Source organism: Pygocentrus nattereri, chromosome 9 (genome assembly GCF_015220715.1).
Source record: "Pygocentrus nattereri isolate fPygNat1 chromosome 9, fPygNat1.pri, whole genome shotgun sequence".
In the NCBI taxonomy this organism is placed as follows: Eukaryota; Metazoa; Chordata; class Actinopteri; order Characiformes; family Serrasalmidae; genus Pygocentrus; species Pygocentrus nattereri.
The window spans coordinates 26285132-26307614 of record NC_051219.1 but is presented as its reverse complement, the minus strand read 5'-3'; the positions used below and the strand labels follow the sequence as shown (position 1 = coordinate 26307614).

The following is a 22483-nucleotide window of genomic DNA, read 5'->3' as shown; positions in this document are numbered from 1 at the left end:
TTTCAAGTGGTAAGTTTGTTTTAGCCTGTTGTAGGCTCACTGCTAGGCTATCAGAGTTGTTTGTCTACATGTGAAATCACCATTTACCCCAGAAATGTTGAGAGTCAGAATTCCCTAGGGGACTACAGGTTGATTTAAGACACAGCCTAAGTGCCCTAAATACCTGAGGCTTTTAAAAAAGCAGGCAAACAGGTTTTATTGTACAGTCAGGTAAAGCAGCTCTGAGGCTACTCGTGTTTCGGGTTGGTTGCTATTCAGAGAATGACCCATTACCACAGTCACTCATGCCTTGTGTACAGGCATTCAGCTATTAAATGTAATTAGATAGGATTTGTTTTTGAGGTTAAACAGGTCTGCTAAGTAACATAATTAACAATAAGTCCTACAATCTACACACTTAAAAAGATATAACTTCAACGGTTCTATGTAGAACCATGAAAGTGTTAAAATCCTGTGTATAATTAAAGGGTTCTTTGCATCATGAAAGGCATCTTTAGACTGATGGATAATGTGTTACTTATGGTTCTATATAGCACCAAAAGGTGTTCTTCTGTTGTTACGATGTCAAGCTCGTAACAATAGTCTAACCATTTTTGATGCTATATATAATCCTTCTCAAAAAGGTTCTATATAGAACCGTTTCACCATACAAATAACCCTTTAACCATGCAAAGCGTCCCACATTTACCATATTTACGCTTTTTTAAAAGTGTAGTGCAGTTAAAATTGTGCAGTGTAGGTGTGTTCTAAGAGGTTCCTCATATTTAAAGGTATTTATATGGACAGTAAATGTTTACTTGCTGAAGAAAGCACCTTCTCTCTTACTAAATTCATTTTTGTTAGATTTCTATTAATATTATATAGTGCTTTTTTACACTGTTAGAAATGGTACATTTTTCGCTCATCAAGGTAACACAATGTAAATGTTCCCTCAAAGGTACAACAGTGGCTTTAAGGTCTAATTGTGAACCTGAAATAAGTTTTTCCAGATCGCAAGTACATATTTGTACCTTTTCCTAAGCTAACGTTTTAAAACAGAACCTGGAGACGAGACAGGGCGTGTGGAGTCAATACAGCTTAGACAATACAATTTCAACGGACTATGGTACAATTTCGACTCCCTGACTAAAGGTACTGAGATGTACCCTTGAGGGAACCTCCCCAGTGATAAGAGGGGTCCTGCCCCAGTTTAATACCTGTTTTTTTTTTCTGAGTGTACAATAATATCACACATACTGCCCAAATAAACTATTAAACATTCTCACATGGCCTTTGCACAGTGCTGCGTGTTTATACTTCTATATACACATTTCTGACCTCATGTAGAAAAAAAAAGAGACAAGATTCGCTTTTCATCCTGAGAGTTTTTTCTTTTATTCTTTTTTTGTCTGGTACCTGCATTTCTGAATGGATGCTGGAACCCCATCCTGGTATTTTTGCATAGGTCTCTACTACTGCTTCTGGACCACTGCCCACACAGAGGGGATCGAAACGTCAGCAAATCACAAAAACCATGCAGAATAGTGAAAGGCACAATCACCATAGATATCAGATACACCATTCAATTTTTTTTTAAATATATTCTATTTGTATTTTTTTGTCATTTTTTGTGAAGGGGGTGTTTGTTAAAGAGGATTCCCCCTAAAAGGTAAACCCCTACGTTTCAAAAGCTGCCATAGTTTCAGGGCGCCAAACGGAGGAACTGAGCTGATTCGCCGTGTCCTCGTCTGATGGTCCACCCCCTTTATTTTTGACAATATAATAAAGTGAACGACTGTTCTAATAATATGAGATAAAAATACAAGCACATATATTTTTTTTTACTTTAGTTTTCATTTATCAGTACGTGTCATCTGTTTTAAATTACCCTCCCTCTCTAGGTTCGCACATCACACCAGTTAACGCACTCAAATTTACCCCAAACTCTCCTCTCTATACCCACACATTTCATTAGTCATATACACACAGAGAAAGAAATGATGAAATCCCAAAAAAAAGGACAATAACAACATCGGCAGAGGACAACGGTGGCCAGGAGTGCGCAAAAACAAGATCAAAAATGTCAAAAGGGAACAATGATGGATCTCAATAGAGGGCGAAGGCGTCTCAAAGGAATAGTTCAGTCAAAGAAGCTAATGTTGCTATTGCTAACACTGAGTGGAAACACACAGCCACCGTTGGAGATAACTGCGCCGCTCCTACAAACGCGTTCTTTCATAGCTAATGTTGCTAGTTTGGACAAGCTTTACAAAAGTCCCATTCAACCTGTGAGAAACTGTAGCTTTCTTTGTTTTACGGTCATCGAGTTTCAAGTTTTAAATGCTACGACTGTCGTAGCTAAACAGAACTAGGCAGTGGTGAATTAGCCACCATGCTAATGTTACCGCAGAACAAAAATGACAATGATCTAGCAGTGTGAACTTTCCCAGCTAAACCGAAAATCAGTCAAGCACAAGACCAGCAAAAACCAGTCCATTTTTTCCCCAGTAAGGTTCACAAAGAAGGCATTTGTGGGCTAATCATTACACACATAATGTGATGGTGACTGGCTATAACCTTCCATTCACTGTTAGCCACATTAGCATGTTTGATCCAACTGTTCCTTTAACTCAGTTTTAATAACACCATGGAACATGACACACTATACTTCCTCAATAAGCACCTACGACCCGTCAAATAGAGGTGCCAGTAGGTGAGAAGCACCATGTAAAACAGACACAATAAGTGTCTTTCTAGGGAACAATGTAAAGTTCACTTTGCAGATGATAGGAAACGTCCCTAGAGATTCATCCCAACATTCATCCATGTAGAGTAAAGGCGAAGCACACAGTCCTTTTCAAAGAAGAAGGGGGGAAAAAATCCAAAAACATAACGAAAAACTGGGATATATGTGTGTGTATGTATGTGTATATATATAAATTTTCGGTTGATTTCTTTAAGTACAACATTACATTGACATCCTTGAAGGTGAACAGTCAATAGGAAAGTTTGCTGAATGTATAACATAAAAAAATGAAACAGAAGTGGATAATCAGGGACACGCTCACTCTCCTTAGGTGGATGGACAAACGTGTCAGGACCTTGTGAGAAAGCAAACTTTAAAAAGTAGGTTCACTTCACGCTAACGCACAGTAGAGGGCACTGCATCATTGGACCAACGTGGTTTTGCAGTCGAAAGGTGGTGACATCGTTTAGCACTAAAATAATTCATAAACACACACATCATTCAAACACTGTACTGTGCATAATATACATGAATGCAAATAATTTAAAATAAGTCATCCTTTTGGACTCTTCCTAGCTCATGCACATTAGCATCACCCTCACATTCGCCACCTGTAGCTGTTTTGTTGAGAAAAAAAAAAATTGCACACAGCTAAAAACCTTGATTTCACCATAAAATGTAAGACAGTGCAAAAACTTACATCCAAGTCTCAACGATTTACAAATAGCAGTATATGTTCATATACCTTCAGCACCATAGTAAATCTATTAGCGTTGACACTACACATAAGCCAGCGCACAAAACGTGGAGGATAACGCTTGGAAATGGCAGGAAGGTAACACTGAGCGATGTAAAATAACGGATTGTGCATGTGTAAAAGTGTGTAGAGGTATTTTTCCCCTCCTATAGCCTCCTAGCTAGTGAGTGCATCTTGGCATCTCAAATGTACACTGGTTAGCTTCGGTACGCTAGTTTCCGGCCATGCTCCCACTCTGGTGTTACAGTGCATGAGTGTGAAATGAATCTGTTACTGTAACGGCAGATAGTTCAAATGAGGACTGAATGATCTTGCCTCTTCTATAACTTTGACATCAAACAGTTTTGTTTTTCTTGTCTGATCACAGTGATTTTTTTCTGTAGCGCGATTAAGCTTTGGGTGTTAAGCCATAATGTCTAATGCTTAAAAAGGGCGTTAAAAGAACACAGAACAGGGACAGAAATGGGGTCTGAGGCCTTGTGTGGATCTAAAAGAAAAACGTATTATTCAAATTATATGGGTTGCCAAAAAAAGGTTCAAATATTAGTTTTTTTTGCAGTGATCGCTACATTTCCTTACTTTATTACGTGGCATTTTAATATTAATTTTAATAAGCACTTGTTAACTTTGCCACACTATTCTCTCTTGCGACATCATCCTAATGTACTCATGCAAGCGCCTTTCTGTTAAAGTTTTTAAAAATATTGTTAAAAATATAAAAAGAACTTGCTAGCATGGATATGAGTGTAGCATAAGTATAGAAATCACTGGATCTGAATCAAATTTTTGGCTGCCAGTGTTCAACATAATAAAACAAAATAAAGAGTCACCATCTATACCGCCCTGCACCTTCTATATACCCCAACTCGCCCTGTAACCCACAGCAGCCTGTGAACCGCTTCCAAAATATATACTGACAATCATGAGTATATAACCTTGAAGGAATACTCCAGTGTTTTTTCAGCCCAGTAAAACAGCAAAAAAGTGTTGACCTGAAACTCACAGCTGAAGCCAGTGGCCAGCTCTGCTTCAGGGAAATGTCAAAATGATTTTTTCACGGTAATGGAGCATACAAAACAGATTTGCTCCAAAAACGCTGCAATATTTCATTAGATGCTGATATGCTGTGACACTCATGGCATTTCTGATAAGGTACAAAAGACTGCAGAGTAACATTAACCTGTTTCTGGGTGTTTTAAGAGGAAACCCCACCCACAAAATTAATCAAACATAAAGTGCTAAAGAATCAAACCAATTATAAAATTTCATTCTTTGGTGGGATTTTCCCCTTAAGCTGGTACCATAAGCCTGTTTAAGTAGGCCTACTCAGGCTGCTTAGTGGGCTACAATACTTACTTAATGAAATCCTCTCTGATTCCCCATCAACCCCTATTCTGTCCAACACATCCGAGGCCTCTTTAATCTGTTTTATTCTCGCTCTCGCCTTCCTCTACCTACTTTTTTCATTCTGTGTGTTGTAAAAGCACACACTGAAAAATGTAATGCATTGAATTTTACTAAAATATATCACATAGACACAGTTATTGCCAAAGTTAAGTAAACTGAAGGGCAAAGTAGTGTTAATGTGATTATGATATATGTCATTTTATATATATATATATATATATATATATATATATATATATATATATATATATATATATATGTACATTTATGAGTGAAATAAATGTAGTGCATTACTTTTCCTCAGTGCATCCCTTTTTCCATGCTGGAAGTTTTGCCCGCATAGCAACACGTTTTCACGGTATGCTCTTTCCTCTTTTCAAAATTCCCACAAAAAAAGAAAAGAGACAAATGGACTTTTCCAACACAAAACATGAAAGCAAATGAAGGACAATAAACTACGACTTCAGACCCATTTCAATCATTTCAATGTCCGGTCCTGTACTGACTCTGTGTTATTGTTGATGTAACGTTTTTGGATGGCCCTGCTAAACATAGATGTCCTGTTCTTTTTAATATTTTTCATGTTGCCATACTCACTTCTTGCTCTAATTGCCAGTTTAGCAACTCTACATGTCAACGGTATTCATAAGATATGAGGAAAAGCTGCTACTGTTTAACGTGGGGCCATCCTGACTACCGGAACAAAAAATTCTTGCTGATTACATGAGTGGGGTGAGAGAGAAAGATAGAGAGAGCTAGAGAGAGATTGTAATGGATGGATTTGAGTGCTTTAAATTAAAAACCCTGTTTTCGCTTAACATGTTACAGCTGCAGAGTAAATCGGACTAGGCTAACGTGGGCTAAACTAACTCTACCTGTGTCACTTCTAAGAAACATGAAAATGCTAAAAAATAAAAGAGCTCTGGTGTAGGAAAGAATTTCAGTGGATGATAATAGACAACAAGTGGTGTGTCTAGGTCAGGGGTGTCCAGCTCTGGGCCTGGATGGCCTTTTTTCAGCACAGTTTGGTGATTTCCATACTCAGCAGTTAGTTGCCGTTAGTTGCCAGTTAAGCACTACTCCAGTGGGATTCAAGCGCTTTCAGAGGAGTTCATGTGATGTAATTTATGGGATTTAATTAGTACAAGAAAAAAATATGTGCACAATTTCCCCAATTTCCCACAGATAGTATGATTTAAGCATGGGTGTTCACATCCACAGAACACATTCAATAACAATAACAACACCCCACAATGCTGTGTTCTGTTATTAGGGTAAGATGGATAAGAACAGAGTTCAACCAGTAACAGAAGGCCATTCACTACTCTAATCTTGTCGTCAATTACATCGCTAACATCTTAAACTATAATACCCCCCAGGCAAAACTATTCCAAATACAATATGCCTGAAGAGCAGGGAAATATCAGCTAGAAACTGTGTTGGAATTGGACACCCCTCTCCTAGATACTTTGTATTTAATAATGCCCTCAATGTGAAGCTTTGCCCCTGGGGCCAGTCAGTGGCAGAGGCTGCGCTGGCACGGTTGGTGCAGGAAGGAGGTGCGGGCACCAGCAGTGTGTCGTGGGATCTGCTCGCGGACGCGGTTCTGGCGCTGCATGCGGTTGCGGCCCAGGTGGCGGCGCTCTACACGGGCTTTGGCCCTCTGTACGCGAGACACCTGTGTCACCTTAGCCAGGGGAACCACCTGACAGGCCGCACCTCGGGCCATCCTGGGAGGCATGCTGCTCCTGACCACAGGAGGTGGCACAGACTCAGACATCCTGCTGAAAGAGTGAGAGAAAGAGAGAAAGATCAGAGTAAGAGTGTTCATCATTTGTCTGCAGACTTGGAGAGCCAGCAGTAGTTCTGGACCTGCAGTCACGTTTGTCATGATTTATAAGACAAATTAAAGTCTTAATAAATAGCTGGCTATTGTCATCTCAAATAAATGATGCCTGAAACACAGTTTAACCAGTTATACTAGCTAACTAGCTATGTAATTTGTATGCAAGTGCAAAATAACAAAAGCAACGGGACAAATGCAGTTTAGACCAGCATGAATTTCAAGATGGTTTAAGCTGGTTTACGTGGGTCTGGTACCAACATAAACAAGCTTAATAGTTTCGCTGGTCACACAGCATGACCCATCACACCAGCATCTAAAGCACAGCACGTGCTGGTTTTGCTTGTGATCAGCTATGTGGGTCTGTGCTATTTGTTCTAGCAGGGATACACTAGCTGTCTATGTTTTACTCTGGTATAACACTAAATATCTATGCTTTATACTAGTACATCTATCGACATCTATCTAAGTGTTATGTTAGCACAACTTGTTAGTTGGAATTGCTGCTGGCTCTACAGGTCTGCAGATGGTTGCATCTGAATGTAAATACAAGGATTTGCGTTTGTGAGTTTGCATGTTTGCATAAGGGTTTGTCAATATACTTGTGTAGCTCAAAATTTGTCGGTGAAACAAGTAATGTCTACTCTTATGGTGCAACAAAACGAAAGCCATATTTATGGAAATCCAGAGAGGCCATGAGGTAATTATACTTCTCTGGATTGTTATCTTAAGATCACCACTTAATTATTTTGCGATCTTGAGATAACAAAACTTCTGATCTGTTGGAATAATCGTTATAGATCATAGACATACAGAGTGCTTTACTTTTTCCATGATCAATGTTGTTGAAAAATGGATCATTTCTTGCAGTTATAATGCACCAGACTAGAGATGCACCACTGTGGGAAATGAAAATACTACACAATACAACAAATATGTCATCACAAATTGATTTGAATTACCAGTCAAAATGAAACGTTTGTACCCCCCGATACCAACATGATCCCGATATAATTGTGCATCCCTAGCAAATGCCTCAGTGACATGGACTGCTCTGACATTATGTGACCTTGAAGCTCACCTCACGCTGCTGGTCAGGCTGGCCACGCTCTGCTCCACCACAGACAGGTTTCCAGGGGAGACGTAGACAGACATGCTGGGGTGCTCGATGAGCAGGTCCTCCATCGGGCTGGCCTCCGCGGTGGCTCCCTCTGCAGTGAAACAGGGGGGAGGGGTGACAAACCAGCTCTCGTCCATGCTGCCCCGCTCCAGCCCGCTGCCGCCGCTGCTACAGTCGCTACGGGAACCCGGCGACACGGGGGCGGAACCCAGCGGGCAGTGGGCGGGGCTGGACAGCGCTTTCACTCCTACTGACCCAACGGGGGAGGGAGAATTAGGGCAAAAGGGGAAGCCGGGGGAGCGGGGGGACGGGGAGCATGCCGCCTTAGCCTTGGCCACTCTAGTCCTGCAGCTTTTACGTGGGGAAGGGGCGGGGTCACATGTCCGAGGGGGCGTGGCTGGAACATGTTTAGACTCCGCCCTCTGACACTCACTGTTGGGAAGGGACTGTGCTGTTGGTGGTGCCTCGGCCCCATCCTCGCCTAACATGGTGCAGTCACCATTACCTGGGCACACAGTGAAGGGGGCGGAGTATAGAACATGTATAGGGGTAATAGGGATAGAATGTGAGCAAATCAAAAGAAAGAGGCAGGTGCAGCAAGTGGAACCACATTAAATGAAGCCATGCGGGTAGGGGACGACGGTATAATGTGAACACACACCAGTGGGAGGATTCAAGATTCAAATATGGGGGAATGGGAGGAGGTAAAAAAAAACAAGACATAAAACATAGGAACACTACCATTAGTATCACGTACCTATTAAATATAGGTAATGTTTCATATATGTTGGGTGATTGTGACCCAATCTTATATAAATCTTATATAAAAATCATGAAACAGATAGACGACCTCTATGGTGTTATCTATAAAATGAGCAAAAACAGGCTACGTCACATAGCTAAGAGTAGTAGAAGCCATCATGTCTGGTCTTTTGTCCATGATTATAGATAAAATAATGCCATAGAGTGTCAGAAACGACATAAATAAGTCTATTTGAGATTACTCAACCTAAATAACGAAGGGTTGAATCTAGCTTGATGCTAATTGGCCTCCTTTAAAGAGACACTCCAGGCCAACCAGAAAATTGTGACTATCGTTACATCTGTTCTAAACATGCTCACTCGGCTCCTACAGTGACACTGCGGTGGTCCCTTAATTGAGATTTCCATTTTTAAAATTTTTTTAAAACCTCTGATGTATCATAAAAACTGCTTTAGGTCATATTTTTGGGCAGAGGCTGTTTTCTGTAGTAACTATTTTCAAAACATCACAACAGTGGCTAGGCTAGAAGTCAGGACTGCCACAAGGATTCCCTATGGTTGTAAGATGTATTGGATCAATGCTTGTGGGGTTTTGTAGTTGATGAAGTCTATCAAGCTGAGGAATATAATGCTGTGCTACAGAAAACAAATAAAATAGAGTTTTAGGCCCGAATGCCCCTTTAATTGTGAGCTACATAAGTCCAAGAAGGAAACATCTAGAGTAAGAGCATGAACTTTTTTCTAACAGTTTCTTTAACTCTTTGATCATTAACCCTGTATCCACAACACTGCTGTGTTGATACATTAAACTACAATATGTCTCCAAGGACTGCACTACCTAAAACCCCCGAACACTCACCGGGTAAGTTGACCAAAAGCCATCCTTCGTCATCGGCCTCGGTCACACAGGGCTTGGGTCCATTCAGCTCGGCGGAGACATCCTCCACCTCTCCGAACAACAGGTTGCTGAGCCGCTGGAACATGGTTGCTGCCACAGAGGTCAAAAGGTAGGATTTGTTGACGTCCTGAGGGAGAGCTGCCTTGATGTTTTTCTTAGAAAACAAATGTAATAATCTATTTACAGTTACTAATTTTGTTGGTCTTCAGTGGCAGTTTGAGAGTGATCAGCACGGTGTGTTGGCCTCTTTTGCTTGTCAAGCCCTTGTTGATGAAGGAGTCTTGGAAGAGTAGCAGGGCTTTCGAAGTGCAAATTTATGGTCTCTCTTGTACTGCAAAGGCCTGAAGGGAAAAAAGAGGGAAGAAATACCAAATCTCACTGTTTTGTCAGATGAATGGAATGAAAAATTCTAAACTGACTGATACAAAAAAAGCTGGTCCTCCTTGCTGTGAGGCAACAGCACTACCCACCACGCCACGGTGCCGCGCCCCAGGTGAGAACAGTCTATTTCTAAAATGTTCATCTAGCACTTGAAGGAAACTTTGCCACATGGCAGATGACTGAAGAAACTGTGCTAGAAGTACTACTTTAGCAATGCAACATCTAGCATAGGTACATTCATACCAGTTGGGAACCCACACAACCTTCATGACTGTTGTATTTAAGCTCTACAAAGGGTTAAATTCATGAAATCCCTGACAGAAAGATATTCAACCAGGTTAGGACTTCAGAAAATGTCAGATTAACCAATAACATAGCTAGGAACTGACAGTGGACAGGGTAATGATTTGCTTTCCAGTAAGTGGGACCAATTTTGTGTGAAATAATGTCACTCTAGGCTTTCTGGAAGTTCTAGATGCATCACATCTTTATTTGATATTTGAGCGATTCGGGGGCTCTGATCTTTTTCACAGAGCTCATCATTAGTTATCAACTGAAGCTACTTTAATGCCATTTGAGCAGAGATGATGGGCGGCGGTCTTTTCATGTGGGTAAAGGAAACTTGTGATAAAACTTGTGAGCCCTGTTATAAACACCAGGAAGAAAGACAATCATGCTTTTGCAATCATATTTAATGGTGCATTTTCTTCCAGATAATATTGTTCTGTTTGCCAGAGACCACTTAGAGGTCACTCTGCTGTCTTGACATGTGATCATTTGAGTTGCAGTTTTTTTTTTTTTTGCTTAACATTTAAAAGAACTTGACATTTTAAAATCTGTATTTATGAATGTGGACGTAGAGGACTAGTGTTAGACCACAGACTGTAATGGCATAGAAACATCCTACCATTTAAACTTCTTCTTGCAAGCACACACATAAAAGATATAAAAGAGAACTTTTATATGGTTGATGCACTAATATAAGATATACATTTTTATTTATAGCCACACAGGATAGAGAAAAAAAGTTCTAAATCTTGGCACTTCAGATGGGCAAATATGGTAAATTTTATGGTAAAAAATATGCTAATTTGAACTGCCTTATACTAGATGTTTAATATTTATAATCACAGTCACCACCACTTTACTGTATTCATAAGAACTTAAATCTTGTGTACATATTGCAAATTTCTCTTTATCTTTGTTTTAAATTATTAAAGTGTTTATTCTTTTACAGGAATGGTTGCAACTGTAACAACTGCAATTTCTCTCTGGGATCAATAAAGGATTCTGATTCTGATGGTAAACTAAATGAGCAGGTGTAGTAAAAAGCAGGAAATATACTGAAAATTAAATATACTGTTTCATGTTCATGAATATATTCCAAAATGTAAACTGTATAAATTTTACTGCATTGCATAATATATTGCGATATAATTCCATTGATATTATAGAATATATAATACACAAAACAGTTCATTTCATAAGAAGAGCACCATTTTTTTAGAGAAGAGCTCATTGGAAGGAGATGAAAACAGTGTCATTCACTTTATTTTAGCACTCACTGAAGGGTCAATGAGTGCAAACAAAATCTCTAAGCCCCGCCCACCCCACTGTGCAAAAAGAAACCGACCAATCAGGAGAAGTGTCTCAAGAGGAAAGCTGTCAGACAGTCCAGGTGGCTGACCCAAGCCACGCAGAAAGGCTGAGCACTATAAATAATGTAGTGGCAAAGGACACATTGACATGCCAATAACAGAACACCACAAACACAACACAGAATTTGTGGAAAATAAACACACAAAACGAAATTAGGCCATCAGAACATCATCAGAAGAAAACCTACACTCCTTACTTTGATACTGGTCAGACAATACGGGCCTAAGGGTGCATTAGGTCACCTTACTAGTGCCAAATTAAACTGTCATTTTTGATGAAGTTACAGGTTTGTCCAAGTGTGGGGCCTAGAATATTGGCAGATGTACTACTGGCTCAAGTTAGACACATTTAAAAGATAAAGGCCTTGGAAGAGAGATAACAGTGGTGTTTCCTGAATGAGTAACAACAAGGACAAAGCGAGGACGGTCAAATTAACACTGCAGGCCTACTGTACTAAAGGTCCAGGTCTGAAGCTGCCACCATGGCCAGCCTTATACTACGTCTAACATGCACAGGCTGGAACAAACGTGTATTCCACATATTAATGATTTTATATCCATGGCGCATTAGCAATCACCTTCTTAGGCTAGCTTGCTCATACAGTTTCATTCTCATGCCCTAAAAAAAAAAAGGCAAAAAAAAAAAAAAAAGAAAAAAACAAAGCTGTCTTTTCTTTCACTGCTTAGTTTTTGGCTTGGGTCATATGTCAGTTCCACTTCTCCGGAGTGTGCATTTCCTGCATTTGTTCGAGTTTATTCATACATTCCAATTAAATTATCTGGAATTTCATGTTTGTTGTGTCTGAAGGTGCAAAGAAATGTATTTTTGTTACTTAAAGAGGGGACAGGGCACAGATTTAATTCACACATAGCAAAAATGCCTAGGCATCATTGAATTGGCTATAATGCTTTCCATTCTTGGTCTTACAATCAAGCTATATTGAAAATACTAGTGACACACACACACACACACACACACACACACACACATATATATATATATATATATATATACTCAGTTCCATATACTGGATTGGTTTTGAGCAATTTCTGGGTGTTTTATGATGCTTTTACTTCTGTGCAAGGGATAGATCATACTTTTTTCCAAAGCTTAGTTCCACATTGGTCATAAACATAAACACTAAATTACTAAATCTCCTAAATTCGTTTTTTTTTTTTTATCTCATTCTGTTGTGTTGTGCTCATGCACTGCTTTACTTTGGCTCACATGTCTCACTTTGTTTGTAGCTTTAGCTTTTTTTCGAACAAGAATATTCAACAAGACAGAATAGCACCTGAATTTCGGTTCTTCGCTTCCTATGCTCATAGATCCTGGATGTACTGCTCCACTGTAGATCTAGATTGATTATTTTGGGACCGTACTTAAGCGATTATTTCATTATTTAGACCGCCAGTATTTCGTAGTAAGGTGAGCTTTTATGCCGCTGCTTCAGAGAAAGGGTTAACGCAGTCAGTTGGGAAACACTAGCATCTATTTGAATGGCTTTCAGTGTGGGCGGGACTTCGTTTGGCGGTGGCCGGGCGCATTGAAACGCTTTGACGTCACCGGCGTCGGTTTTTTTTTCCAGCTTGGCCCCGCCCCCTCGGGACCGGAGGACGGAAAAATACACGACAAAAAGAAAAAACGCTGCAGGAATATCGACTGCTGTCGGGCTTAAAACCGGACAAATGAGACTCTTAAGGTCTAATGTCGACTTTAAGCTCTTGTAAAATGCTCGGTATGAGCGCCAGACGCCTTTAGGAGGAGGAAAACAACAACAACAACAACATCGCTTCCCCTTGGTTTCCTTGGTGCACCATTTCGAGGGGCAACCAGCAGTGTTTACATTTGAACGAGGGGGAAAAAGATGGAAAGAAAACTGTCCAGCGATGGTCAAAACGATGAATGAATTAGGAATAAACGTATAAAAATGGCCGATTTGACCAAACGACGGCTGTAAATAGGCGGTGAATTTTCTTCCAGCTGAGAGGAAAAGGGTCACAGCAATGACAGCTCGGATCAGCAGTATTAACTAACACTGACCTCAAACCCATCAGCCATAATACATACACCGCCTAGCTAACATACACCCAGAGCGACGGTTATGCTTATAACACCAATATTTCCACCCAGGAAAAGCAGATTAGGGGTCAACACGAAACCGATAGGCAACATCAATCGATTAATTAGTCCATCTATCATCCATAAAGAAGCCTATTTCTACTATTTCTGTTATTTTCCTAAATGGAAAGCGGATATATTGCCATATGTGCATATATATCACGAAGGGTTAGACATATAATTCAAAATAAATGGTCATATATGTAGTGTACTTATATGTATCATATAACCTACGGAACATCTGATAGGTGGGTGGACATCCATATATGATGAATGCTTTTTATCATATATTGTTGGATATGCTGAAGAACATGTCCCAGTTTCAAATAAGTTGGCATATAGGTCACATATATCTCCATTATAGGTTGGATAGCCATATATTTGAAGTCCATATTTTACCATAGATCAGATTTCCACAAAGAAGCCTATTTCTCTTTTTTCCGACGCAAACATACCGTGGCTAAATTATAAGGGGTGGGGGGCAGCCTACCCCCCCACCAAAATCTGATGTCAGAGGAGCTATTGTAGAGCAATGCAATGACGAAATGAAGATTATAATGCTGATCTATAAAAGGCAGGGCGACAAATGAAATACATCCATGTATGGTTAGATTTTCCTTAGACGGTGAATACACAAACATTGCACACAGGCCTGGAGAAAGAATAGCATTAGAATAAAAACACAGAGTCCAGTCTGCTTTCCCACGAACAAAGAAACTTAGATTCAACACTATCTTACCTGCCTTTGCGAGAAAACGTCAACTATCAAGTTGTAAACGTGACAGGACAAAAAAACAAACACAGATCTTAAAGCACAGCTTTAGGTAGCCTTTCTGTGAGGTAGCCTAGTAAGTGCACCAGCATAAAAAATAAGGGAGAAACAAAAAAGGCTTTCTTCTCAGAAGAAGTGTAAACTGTAAACTACACGATCTTCAGATCATGATATCTGCAAGGATCCCTCCGTTGTTTCCTCGGCCTGTGCTGTTTTTCCCCCTTTCCTCTCCCTGCAGATATTTTTGCGGTGTTATTGCTTCGCCCAGCTGATCCGCGGATCAGAATATAGAAACGTACAAAACAGCTGATTGTGAGATCACGGCGCTCGTAGCCCCGCCCAAGTCCCGCCCGCTCGATGCTCTGGGCCAATCAGAGCGTTACACAAGGTCCCAGCCGAGCAACAGGGACAGAATGGTTGGGGTAGAAAGGCCACACACTTCAAGGGGAAGTTCACCGAATTTTTCAGAATTTCTGCACGGTTAAAGAGTTGAAATGCAAACACTATCATGCAGAGTGGTTTGGAGTGAGATGTGCCTCTCTAAAAAAAAAAGCCGCCAAGTCAGAATTGCTCATAGTGCTGGTGATAGGAACCAGATGTCCACCTCTAGAAGCTCCCTCACAGAAAATTATTACATGAAGTGGTTAGATATATATCCTGCCTGCTGCGTAACATATTGTTTTATGATAGTTTTGTGCAAAAGTTACAGCTTAAAATGTATGTTAATCCATTTATTCTAATTTGGAGAGGTACATGCAGGGCATTTACACATAAAACACTGGTGGTTTTGGATAGTAAATGAAATAGCTATTTGTGTTGCAGCCATGGTGACCCCTGGTTCCTATCACCACCACTGTAAAGAAATCTGAGCCTCTACAATCAACAACCGTTTCACAAAAAACATTCTGGATGACTCTGTTTACATTTTGCATAATTCAGAAATTTCCCTTTAAAAAAGATAGTACTTCAAGAGTTCCTTAGTCTACTTAGAGCCATAAGATCTATATAGAAGCATATCATGCTTAAATGGTTATTAAACGTAGATTCTATGTAGAATTCTATGTAGAACCTTTTTGCAAATGGTTCTGTATAGCAACAAAAAGAGTTCTATTGTATACAAGCTGAACATCATAAGAATTGAAGAACATTTTTGTGCTATATAGGACCATTGCCTTATAGAACCATTGCCTTTGCTATAGAGAACCCTTGAAGAACCATCTGCTCTAAGTGTGTAGGAAGGGGGAAGGGGTGGTCAGACCTCTTCCTTTGGTTGTTTAATCAAGCGAGGTGCTCATTAAAATGTTATATTACAATCCCCAGTTGAAGAAGGGTGTCAGGTAAAGTGGAACACTTCAGCTTACTGGTAGCTGATGACAACGAATCTTGCTTAGATGTTGTTGTTGTTGTTTCTTTGTGCATAGTAAGTATGATTGTTGTTTAGATGTTGTTGTTTGTGTGCTGAATAAATGATACACAAAATATTTTAATAACTCCTGAAATGGCCAGGGCCCAGAATTTTACTACACACGTCTATAACCTAAGAACAGTTATATAGTCCATGCTGAATAAGCCAAGAAGGAAATTTTGTTGTTCCAGTAGTGCATAACAGCTCGCAAGGGCACTACTACAAAGAGTAGAACCAATTATAAAATAAAATCAGTAAGTAAACTTTAAGGTCAATTTACAGTTGAATACAGTCAATGCTGCATCTATCGTCCATGAAGTCATTTATAAAGCAAATGTACCACGATGGAATGTGTAAGGGGGTAAAATTCAACCAAACCACCAGTGATCCTCACATCAGAGGGGCTACTGTAGTGCTATGGAACAATGAGATGAAAAAAGATTTCTTTTTTTTATTGATTTTTAATATTACAAAACAAGCAAGTGATAATAGTACAGTTGGCATAAGATTTACATTAAACAACATAACCCCCCCCAAAAAAAAACAAACAAAAAAAAACAAAACAAAAACACTCAGCGTTTAGCATCATTTTTATAATTAATTTCCTTCATAATGTCCCAGAAACTCGGTCAACGGTGGCCATATTTCTCCAACATTTACCCCCTTTCCTCTGACAATATAAGCGAGTCGTTCCAGTACAATACATGATGCCATCTCCTTCACCCACATATGATTTGAGGGTACATCCATTTTCTTCCAGTACAAAGATATTAATCGCCTGGCCTGCAGGAGTCCAAAGTCAATCAATTTTAATGGTCTGGAACTAAAAACACAGTTCTCACAACACACATTAAAAAAAAAACACACACACATAAAAACACACATATTTTTGCCTTAACAGGTACATTTACTCCAACAATCTTAGATCAAGTTTGCATGACTGATTTCCAGTGTAATTTTGGACATTCCTATACACAGTGAAAGAGAGAACCCTTTCCATCTAAACATTTACTACACTTACCTGGAATATCAGGAGACCAGCATTTCAGTTTGACCGGAGTATTGGAGGAGTTTCCTTCTTGTATTAATTAATTGCTTTTGGGCTTTTAAGCATGTAGTTTCCCAGTCCGTCTCGAGTATCTCCTCTTGAATGTCAGATCTCCATGCAGCCAACCTATCAGTAGTGGATTCCTTATCGTGTGTTAATAAAACTGCATAGAATAAAGAAATATGGCCTCTCCTCTCTAGATTTTGCAGTACAATATTCTCTAGGTATGACAGTGTTGGTTCGGATTTGATTGGCCTATATTTCGACATAATGAAATGTTTAACATGTAAATGTTTGTAAAAAATGTTTCTTTGGAATGTTTGGCATGATTGCTCAAATGTAAGAAGGTTGCCATTCTTATATAGGTCTGCCAGCTTCTGCACACCTTTATCTGCCCAGATTTTGAAACCCCCATCAACTCTACCTACCTTAAAAAATGTGTTGCCCAAAATAGGTGAAAAGCAAGAGATGGGAGGAGTCCTACATACAGATGCACCCTGTTCCAAATGTCAATTGTGTTTTTTAAAAAAGGGTTTTTTGTCATTTTCGTTAAATTTGCAGAATATAAATACTGATTTAACTGAAGATTTGTTACTGATGTTTGTTCAATTTTTATCCATGCTGTAGGTGTCTCATTTGAAAAGTAGAACATAGCTGAATGCAGCTGTGCAGACCAGTGATACAATGTAAGATTAGGGAGTTGTAAATGTGGTGTAGATCATTCAGTAAAGAACCTTTTTAAAAATGGTTTCTATATAGCACAAAATGGATTCTTCCTTTGTGACATCGAAACTCTAGGAGAACCCTTTTTGGTGGTATATGGAGCCCTTTTCAAAAAGGTTCTATATAGAGCCATCAACAGTGCATTCTCCATCAATCTGAAGAACCCATTTCACAATGCAAAGAACCCTTTAATCATGCAAAGAGTTCTTTGAGTGTTCATGGTTCCATACAGAACCATTTTCTTTACTTGAAGAACCATCTTTTTAAGAGTGGATAATAACACATAAATCCATAATTTCAAAGCAACTTTGTACCAGGTTTATTACAATATTATTTATTTATTTATTTGTTACTATTATTATCATTATTATTATTATTATGTGCTGAACTGATGACCGTGTTGACAGTATTTCAGGATATTATTGTATCCTGTCTTCTTTTTGGCTCTTCAGACATCTTCATAGCTTGTTCACGATTGATCATCATCCATCTTGTTCCTGCTCCTCTTCCTTCTTTACCTTCAGCAGTTCTGACCACAATTGTCTTTTCCAGCTCATGAGTGTCCAAAACAAGGGAACTTCAAACTGGGCTTTGAGTGAGGTGTGAGGCTTCATTTGGACAAGGATCCATTTGTTTATTTTTCCAAAGTCTCCACCAGCGCTAAAGTTCAAAGCCTATCTTGCCTTTTTACTGTCCAGCTTTCTCATCTATAAGGAAACACAAAAAAGACCTTAGCCTGGACATTTCTGATCTTTGATTTTGTAGCATAATTATTATTAGCCTATTTTAACTCTTTAACATTCACTGCTGTTCCTTACTGCTATAAACAACAACCATTTTCCATGGTTTGCTATGTAGTTTTTGAATAATTTGCCTTATTATATTGATGTGGATACGCATATGTTAATTTACTGTTGGCTAAACTGCCCCACCCAGGTTTGTTAGCACTCAGCCTGATTTAACATGCATGATTTAACTCATCAGGGTCATGACCAGGATTTCACCGCAACATGAGGTGAGTTCTGTTTGTTTCAAGAGGAAAAACATTCGTCGCTCCAGGGCTGTGATCATACAGAACCTGACCTGAAGTCTCAAATATCAAGTCTGAATAGAGGATTTTAGTTTAGTTTTAGTCTCATTATTAGCTGCAGGCATCACTGACCAGAAAAACCAACATAGACCAGCATGGCTGGTAACCAGCAAAACCAGCATAGGTTGTATTTTGGATGCTGGTATGCTGGTCAGCAGCAATGGAAGTTAATATGCTGGTCACCACCAGCATATGTGGAGTTTTTGATGCTGTTATGCTGGTCAACCAGCATGACTGCGCTTGGTGAGCAGCTACACCAGCACTAGACCAGCATAAACCAGCACAGAACAGAATTAACCAGCATAAACCAGTTTAGACCTGTACTGTCAGCAAGGATTACATTGTACAAAAGTAAATTAATGTCAGATTCCCAACAACTCATTATAGTAAAACCTTCAGTCTGAAAGACGGAACTGAAACACAAAATTTACAGTTAGCCTGGAGTTTGGATAGCAAGTGTGCTAGATAGCTGGCTAATAGCTATAGTTCCGGGTACACTGCCTTCACGTGCATATGAAATTGAGCGAGATCCCATTCTTTAATCCATAGGGTTTAATATGATGTTGGCCCACCCTTTGCAGCTATTAAGCTTCAACTCTTCTAGGAAGGCTTTCCACAAGGTTTAAGAGTGTGTTTATGGGAAATTTTGACCATTCGTCCAGAAGCGCATTTGTGAGGTCAGACACTGATGTTGGACGAGAAGGCCTGGCCTGCAGTCTCCGCCCTAAGTCATCCAAAAGGTGTTCTATCATGTTGAGGTCATTACTCTGTGCAGGCCAGTCAAGTTCTTCCACACCAAACTCACTCATCCATGTCTTTATGGACCTTTCTTTGTGCACTGGTGCGCAGTCATGTTAGAACAGGAAGGGGCCGCCCCCAAACTGTTCCCACAAAGTTGGGAGAATGAAATTGTCCAAAAATCTCTTGGCCTGCTGAAGCATTAAGAGTTCCTTTCACTGGAACTAAGGGGCCGAACCCAACTCCTGAAAAACAACCCCACACAATAATCCCCCTCCACCAAACTTTACACTTGGCACAATGCAGTCAGATAAGTACCGTTCTCCTGGCAACTGCCAAACCCAGACTCGTCCATCAGACTGCCAGATGGAGAAGAAATTTGTCACTCCAGAGAACACGTCTCCTCTGCTCTAGAGTCCAGTGGCAGCGCTTTACACCATGGCATTCAACGTTTTGCATTACACTTGGTGATGTAAGGCTTGGATGCAGCTGCTTGGCCATGGAAACCCATTCCATGGTGCTCTCTATGCTGTTCTTGAGCTAATCTGAAAGCCACAGGAAGTTTGGAAGTCTGTAGCGATTGATTCAGCAGAAAGTTGGTGACCTCTGCGCACTCTGCGTCTCAGCATCTGCTGACCCCACTCTGTCATTTTACGTGGTCCACCACTTCATGGCTTCACGTCGTTGCTGTCGTTCCCAATCGCTTCCACTTTGTTATAATCCCACTGACAGTTGACTGTGGAATATTTAGTAGTGAGGAAATTTCACGACTGGACTGAGAGCGACCCATTTTTTCACTAATGTTTGTAGAAGCAGTCTGCAGGCCTAGGGGCTTGGTTTTATACACCTGTGGCCATGGAAGTGATTGGAACACCTGAATTTAATGATTTCGATGGGTTAGTGAATACTTTTGGCAATATAGTGTATATTCAGCTGAAGTTTTAATATGATTAGAAGGAAATTGATCTGTAATTTACTAAAATTTTGGCTAGATTAGTGGACAACTAAATAAGATATTGTGCTGGCAAGCAAACTTGCTATAAAGACATGCTTGTTGTTTTTCCTCTGTCTTTTCAGCATTTTCTGTAGTGCTTCATTCTGTCCTTTAGCCTGACAGTTTTCTATAATGAAAGTTTATTTGAAGCGTTATTGAAATAATGACTGCATAACTGTAGCAAAGCTAACAGGAAAATTACACATGTTAGGTGGGAAGCATAAGGTTCTCCATGTTACGAAAAACAGCATAGACCCCAACGGCTGGTCAGCAGTAAAACCAACATAGGTTGTGTTTTGATGCTGCTATGATGTCTGAAATTTCATGAGTCTTCAGTCTCTGAGTAAAGAGTCAGTGAACATGCAACTTGAGTGTGAGTCACTGACTTGAGTCCCCATTTCTGCTCTGTGGCATATTAAAGAAATAGAGTGGAAATGAATGGCATACATCCTGTTCTCTTATTAAGCAATTGGAACTTGTTTTAATGTGCTACAGTTTTCCACTTATATGTCTAAAGACTATGTCTAAAAATTACATTTATTAATTTTGATTGTGTGATTGTAATTATGTAAACACAGAATTACAATTACCATAATAAATTAATAAGTACAGAAAAAAATAAATACAGAACTTAAAACTGTCAATATAAAATACATCAAATGTAAATATAATTGATTATGTAACAATGTAATTAAATATGTAACATAAATAACATTTACATTTGATTCATTTTTTCATTGACACATTTGAGCTTAGCAATTTTTGACTGCTCAATGTGTTTTTTTATTAAATAAAGTTCTCATCCAATTCAAATCATAATGAAATACTGCATCTCCTCTTCTATTTACAAACACAAACGGCTATAGTTAAAAAATGTACAAACTGCACTTTCCACACAATTTCTATGCTTGTTTCAGTGAGCTGTCAAACACTTATTATGGCCACAGATATCTATGACTTGTGAGTTAGCCTTGGCTGTGTAGCTGTGTGGTGTTATATCATCCTGTGTTTCCAGTGTCAGTAATATAATCCAGCCAGTGAATCATACCGCCAGTGAAATGTGCGCCTGTCTCTTTAAGGAGTGTTTGTAAATATTGCCCAGCCCCTCCCCCTCCTCCTTGCTCTCATCACTCTCCTCAGCAAGGGGAGGGGCTTTGATCGCCATGGCACATGAACTAGCCAATCACAGAAGAATGGTCGGTATGCAGCATTTTGCCAGCCAATAGCAGTTACAGATATTTAAAAGCCCTTGACACTTGACTTTGGTCTTTTTAATAGGCCTCAGAATTCCTATGCTGGACTGTCCACAAGTACACTAGCCTGAGTTTCACTGTAAATCATTCCATAAAGGATAAGTCAGTGGTTTTTAGCCTTAGCCTATTTAACTTTTATAGTCTTATATCTTGTAAATGCATGCTGATCACTAATTTGAACTATTCAGTCTTTCTTTATCTATCTATCTATCTATCTATCTATCTATCTATCTATCTATCTATCTATCTATCTATCTATCTATCTACCTATCTATCTATCTATCTATCTATCTATCTATCTATCTATCTATCTATCTATCTATCTATCTCTTACTCTTGTAACTTAAGCAGATAAAAACTTTTTCAGGTTTTTCCATTAGTGTGTTATGTGTTTTAATTTTTTTTTGGGGGGGGGGAAAGGATCTGCAAAATTTACCAATTTTTTGGTAAAGGATCTGCAAAATTACAAACCCCAGCCCCACACCAGATAGAGAAACTCTCTCTCACTTTTCTCAGCTGCTTGGTGCTTCATTGGAATTCCAGCCCTTTTCCTTTGTTACAAGATGATGCAATCTCATAGCACAGTCCTTATTGACTGTCTATCAGCAAGCCTGGCATGGCCTGGCACAGTGCACAGCAGTTATTGGAGGCCTGGAAGTGTTTGTTCTGATTGGACTCAAACTGATATGGCGGAACCGATGCCATTGTAAGAACAGCCACAGCCGTGTTTACCGCTGCTCAGGAGAGTCTGCAAAACGTGTAGGTGTTGATCAGTCCGAACAAAGTG

At 39.6% G+C, this 22483-nt stretch overlaps 1 protein-coding gene across 4 annotated transcripts; it reads right to left on the bottom strand.

Moving 5' to 3' along the window:
* Positions 1-1344: 1344 nt before the first annotated feature.
* LOC108427756 (tumor protein p53-inducible nuclear protein 2) lies at positions 1345-14735 on the bottom strand. 4 transcript variants are annotated; one of them, XM_017698216.2, is made up of 6 exons: positions 14413-14735; positions 9697-9853; positions 9474-9602; positions 8286-8357; positions 7814-7943; positions 1345-6673 (listed from the first exon to the last, which is right to left on the bottom strand). In XM_017698216.2, exons 3-6 carry the CDS (start codon positions 9595-9597, stop codon positions 6406-6408), a joined length of 594 nt encoding a protein of 197 aa, XP_017553705.1. In that variant the 5' UTR covers positions 9598-9602; positions 9697-9853; positions 14413-14735; the 3' UTR covers positions 1345-6405. The 4 variants fall into 4 exon arrangements, with proteins under 4 accessions (XP_017553705.1, XP_017553701.1, XP_017553704.1 ...); XM_017698212.2 differs by having other exon boundaries at positions 7814-8357; XM_017698215.2 differs by having other exon boundaries at positions 1345-6670; positions 7814-8357.
* Positions 14736-22483: the final 7748 nt, after the last annotated feature.

Bases quoted from the DNA above. Each gene is read 5' to 3' on its own strand.
- LOC108427756 (XM_017698213.2), bottom strand. From the start codon at position 9,597: ATGTTCCAGCGGCTCAGCAACCTGTTGTTCGGAGAGGTGGAGGATGTC. The intron at 8,358-9,473 runs GTGAGTGTTCGG...CTGTGTGCCCAG, and splicing joins GCTTTTGGTCAACTTACCCG to GTAATGGTGACTGCACCATG. The intron at 6,674-7,813 runs GTGAGCTTCAAG...TCACTCTTTCAG, and splicing joins AGCCTGACCAGCAGCGTGAG to CAGGATGTCTGAGTCTGTGC.